This window comes from Aquarana catesbeiana, linkage group LG03 (genome assembly GCF_042186555.1).
Source record: "Aquarana catesbeiana isolate 2022-GZ linkage group LG03, ASM4218655v1, whole genome shotgun sequence".
NCBI classification, from domain to species: domain Eukaryota; kingdom Metazoa; phylum Chordata; class Amphibia; order Anura; family Ranidae; genus Aquarana; species Aquarana catesbeiana.
Window position 1 is genome coordinate 686,188,937 of NC_133326.1, and position 5,791 is coordinate 686,194,727.

At 43.5% G+C, this 5,791-nt stretch overlaps 1 protein-coding gene across 1 annotated transcript; it reads left to right on the top strand.

Annotated features, from left to right (window-relative positions):
- Positions 1-386: 386 nt before the first annotated feature.
- On the top strand, positions 387-1,316 carry LOC141134753 (olfactory receptor 10R2-like). The gene has a single exon (XM_073624192.1). It carries the CDS (start codon positions 387-389, stop codon positions 1,314-1,316), a length of 930 nt encoding a protein of 309 aa, XP_073480293.1.
- The last annotated feature ends 4,475 nt before the right edge of the window (positions 1,317-5,791 follow it).

Consider the following 5,791-nt stretch of genomic DNA (forward strand, 5'->3'; position numbering starts at 1 on the left):
CCACATATAGCCGGGTTCCCTCTGATAGCAGCAGCCCGAGGCTCTATGGCCAAAGCAAAGAGTAATGGGGATAGCGGGCAGCCCTGTCTTGTTCCCCGGTGTAGATCAAAGAAGGGAGATAGCGTGTTATTAATTCTAATGCAAGCTTTCGGTGCCCTATATAGTAGTTTAATCCAAGAAATAAATGTTTCCCCCAAGTTGACATTAGCCATTTTCACATTCAGAAGTTGTAAGATCCTGCTATGTTATAATATTTGATCGATTGTCTATATAGACCTGCAAATTTGTGATATTTTGTATCTTCTGTTTAATTTATCTATAAAATGTTTTTTCCTTTATTTGCTCCCCTACCTTTCCATGACTTTGCTGTCTCTTATGTTCAGGAGATGTTGGAGAGGAACCGGACCTTAGTTACAGAATTTCTTCTTCTGGGATTCGGAAATCTTCATGAACTCAGAATATTACTTTTTATCCTATTTTTGTTCATTCATATTAATGCTGTAACGGGGAACTTTCTTGTCATCATCTTGGTTTTCGTCAACGAAAGTCTCCACTTTCCCATGTATTTCTTTCTCAGCCAACTTTCCCTATCTGAAATCCTCTTCACTACTAACATTGTGCCCAATATGTTATGGCTGATCCTACTTGGTAGTGGGAGAGTGTCAGTTAACAGATGTATATCTCAGTTGTATTTCCTGGGTGTCCCTACTGTTAATCAATGTTTGTTGCTGGCTGCAATGTCTTTTGATCGACATACAGCCATTTGTAATCCATTGCATTATACCATCATCATGACCTTTGGACATCAAGTTCAGATAGCCCTCTCCTGTTGGTTGGTGGGCTTCGCTTTCTCATTAGTAATATATATTCTTTTAGAAAAGTTGGATTTCTGTGGTCCAAATATTATCAACCACTTCTACTGCGATATTGCTCCAGTCATAGAGCTTTCATGTTCGGACACTTCCGTTGTTATGTTGGTCACCTCTCTACTATCTTTCCCTGTCCTTATTTTGCCATTTATATTTATTTCGGCCACCTACATCTCCATCCTGCGGACCATCTTAAAGATCCCGTCCGCCACTGGGAGACAGAAGACCTTCTCTACCTGCAGCTCCCACCTGACCATTGCCTGTCTTTATTATGGAACTTTGTCTTTCCTCTATATTTTTCCACCAAGTGACAATTCTCTTAATGTTAACAAAGGTCTGTCTGTGCTTTACACCCTGCTGACACCGTTATTTAACCCTCTGATCTACAGCTTGAGAAATCACGATATTAGGAGAGCCATTAAAAAACATATTAAAAAATGGAGCTAATATCCAACGAGGGTGAAAAATTTTTGGCTTTATAGTGCTCTATAGAAAAACACATACTGCCCACTCTCATACCCTCCATACTCCTCTCCTGTACATACTGCCCACTGTCATACCCTTCGCACTGCTCTCCTATACATATTGTCCACTGTCATAACCTCTGCACTCCTCCTCTGTACATATGGCCCACTGTCATACCCTTAACACTGCTCTCCTGCACATCATGCCCACTTTCATACCCTCCACACTCCTCTCCTGAACATACTACCCACTATCATACCCTTTGCACTCCTCTCCTGTACACACCGCCCACTGTCATATCCTCCACACTCTTATCCTGTACATACTGCCCACTGTCATACTCTTCACACTCCTCTCCTGTATATACTGCCCATTGTTATACTCTTCAAACTCCTCTCCTGTACATACTGCCCATTGTCATACCCTCCACACTCCTCATATGTACATACCGCCCACTGTCATACTCTTCACACTCCTCTTGCATATATGGCCTACTAAGACTTCTAATCTATAGCATTATATGTAATATCACCAACCTTGCCCATTCTGGAACAGGCAAACTTTTGCTAGTTAAAAATAAAATATATGTATGGCAATAGAAACAAGAATAAGCAAAAGGATATTCTACAAATAAAAGATGTTAAAAAACAATATTTGTTACGTTTTGTCTTGGACTTGGACCTTTCTTGGACCTTTCTGCAGAGTATACTGCAGTTAAGTAATATAGTCTGATGTGAGAATCAGGGGTGTAACTACAATTCAAGGGGCCTCAAAGAAAAAAATTACAATCGTATTTCAGCATGAACCAACCTTTTTAGGCATATTAGGTCTTAAGGATTTGGTGTAGAATATAAGCCGTTTTACCTCCCCAGCCCACAAGAGTTGAATGTTTTGGTTTAGAAGTCAGTAAATATAACTGTATATATATTAGGGGTGTTGAATTTAATCGCAGCATCGATGCATCGCGATTCGTCCGCCTGCAATTCAGCATCGATGCTGCGACCGACATAATCGATTTCGGGGTGACGTCATCTGCATGCCGTGCTGTGCCCTGCCTCTCCGAACGGAGCTGAAAGCAGCCGAAAGGCGCTGTGCCCCGCCTCTCCACACTGAGCCGAACTGAGCCGAGGACGTTAGCAGCGCCCTCATTTCCTGCCTCCCGCTGACGTCATCCCCAGCCGCGTTGCTGTGTAGCTGGCTACTACAGAAGAGACATGTAGAGCACTGGAGCGAGTGTCCCCGACTCCCGGTCTCCAGAGAGTCCTCCTCGACTGTCACAAAGGCTGCTGCGGGTCACCTAAGCCAGCGGCCCGCACTTGTCCCCCTCATAACAGGCTGCTGCGGGCAGTGGGAGGCCCGAGCAAGCCAGAAGAATACTGGATGGCCGCGCTTGTCCTCCTAACAGGCTGCAGGGAGAAACCAGTGCACACTGTCATCATCAGAATCAGGTACTTAAGGCAGACACATATCTGATGCACCATTATGTACAAATTTTTCATGAATTATGGTTTATGCATGTCTTATTGTGATAGTGATTGATTCATATCACAATTTCATTGATACCTTTTTTTTGTATGATTTATGGTTTTGCTGATAATTGACCCCACACATGCAGCCATGCATTGCATGTGTGGGGCAGTGATGAAGAAAACCATAAATCATACAAAAAAAGTATCAATGAAGTTGTGATATGAATCAATCACTAAGACAATAAGACATGCATAAACCATAATTCATTAAATGGCATACATTGTCATTTGGGGGACGTTATGGGGACATTGTCTGCAGTCTCGGACCCTCTCTTGTACCATTGTCCGCAATCTCTGAGCCTCTCTTGTATCATGTCCGCAATCTCTGACCCTCTCTTGTATCATGTCCGCAATCTCTGACCCTCTCTTGTATCATGTCTGCAGTCTCTGATCATCTCCTGTATTATGTCTGCAGTCTCTGATCATCTCCTGTATTATGTCTGCAGTCTCTGACCATCTCCTGTAACATGTCTGCATCTGACCATCTCCTGTAACATGTCTGCAGTCTCTGACCATCTCCTGTAACATGTCTGCAGTCTCTGACCATCTCCTGTAACATGTCTGCAGTCTCTGACCATCTCCTGTACTATGTCTGCAGTCTCTGACCATCTCCTGTACTATGTCTGCAGTCTCTGATCATCTCCTGTACTATGTCTGCAGTCTCTGTTCATCTCCTGTATTATGTCTGCAGTCTCTGACCATCTCCTGTATTATGTCTGCAGTCTCTGATCATCTCCTGTATTATGTCTGCAGTCTCTGATCATCTCCTGTATTATGTCTGCAGTCTCTGATCATCTCCTGTATTATGTCTGCAGTCTCTGACCATCTCCTGTATTATGTCTGCAGTCTCTGACCATCTCCTGTAACATGTCTGCAGTCTCTGACCATCTCCTGTAGTATGTCTGCAGTCTCTGACCATCTCCTGTAACATGTCTGCAGTCTCTGACCATCTCCTGTAGTATGTCTGCAGTCTCTGACCATCTCTTGTGACATGTCTGCAGTCTCTGACCATCTTCTGTAACATGTCTGCAGTCTCTGACCATCTCCTGTATTATGTCTGCAGTCTCTGACCATCTCCTGTAACATGTCTGCAGTCTCTGATCATCTCCTGTAACATGTCTGCAGTCTCTGACCATCTCCTGTAACATGTCTGCAGTCTCTGACCATCTCCTGTAGTCATTTGGAGGCAGTCTGGAGCTCCTCTTTAAGTTGTCTGCTGTGTCTACACTTTGCTACATGCAGGGAGTGTTGTCTTTTTTTTTAAGAATAGATAAAATTTTAAAAACTTAGTTCTTCTCACTGCTTGAATTTTGTGGATGAAAACCGTGCGCAGTAATCATGATGCATCGCGGAATCGAATCGAATCGTGGACAGGATAATCGTAATCGAATCGAATCGTGAGGCCAGTGAAGATGCGCACCCCTAATATATATATATATATATATATATATATACTGTATATATATAAAAATTTAATTTTATATTTTTAAATAATTGTCAGGGCTCAAATGATGGAGAGGCGGAGCGGCTCTCCTTCTGGGTGGACGTCATATGACGGCGTCCCAGAATGGCCGCTCTAGCATTCTGATCGGAGCTACGCCATGTTGCACAGAGACCTAAGGTAACCCTGGAGGAGCTGCAGATTTCCACAACAGAGACTGAAGTATCTGTACATAGGACGACAATAAGCCGCACGCTCCATAGAGTTGGGCTTTATGGCAGAGTGGCCAGAAGAAAGTCATTACTATCAGCAAAACACAAAATGGCACGTTTTGAGTTTGCGAAAAGGCATGTGGGAGACTCCCAAAATGTATGGAGGAAGGTGCTCTGGTCTGATGAGACTAAAATTGAACTTTTTGGCCATCAAAGAAAACACTATGCCTGGGGCAAACCCAACACATCACATCACCCAAAGAACACCATCCCCACAGTGAAACATGGTGGTGGCAGCATCATGCTGTGGGGATGTTTTTTAGCAGTCGGGACTGGGAAACTGGTCAGAGTTGAGGGAAAGATGGATGGTGCTAAATACAGGGGTATTCTTGAGTAAAACCTGTACCACTCTGTGTGTGATTTGAGGCTAGGATGGAGGTTCACCTTCTAGCAGGACAATGACCCCAAACACACTGCTAAAGCAACACTTGAGTGGTTAAGACCCCTTTCACACCGAGGGCGTTTTGCAGGCGCTATAGCATTAAATATAGCGCCTGCAATCCACCCTTAAACAGCTGCAGCATTGTCTACAATGTGAAAGCCGGAGGGCTTTCACACTGGAGCGCTGCACTGGCAGGATGAGAAAAAAAGTCCTGCCAGCAGCTTCTTTGGAGCGGTGAAGGAGTGGTGTGTTTACCGCTCCTCCACCGCTGCTCCCCATTGAAATCAATGGGGCAGCGCTGGGATATCGCTAGCAAAACGCCGCTATTGCGGGCGGTTTTAACCCTTTCTCGGCCGCTAGCGGGGGGTAAAAGCGCCCCGCTAGCGGCTGAAATGCGCCGCTAATCCATTTGCTTCACAATAAAAAAAATAAAAAATAAAAAAAACATCTTTAAAGTTGTGGGCATGTCCTGTAAATTAAATGATGCAAATCCTAAAAACAATCCATGTTAATTCCAGGTTGTGAGGCAACAAAACCCGAAAAATGCCAAGGGGGGTGAATACTTTTGCAAGGCACTGTAAATATCTCCTAAACCGTGCAGGTTTAGGAGATATTTACAGTACCTACAGGTAAGCCTTATTATAAGCTTACCTGTAGGTACAAGTGGTGTAACTAGGTTTACAACCACTTTAAGTGGTCATGCTGCAGCGCATGGTTTTAAAGTGCACTAGTTCATGTGTGTGTATTTTTATTTGTTTTAATAAAGGATTAATTTTAACTAGCAGGAAAGCATAATAATGTTTTTTTATTTTTTTGAGTTGAGGTACTCATCA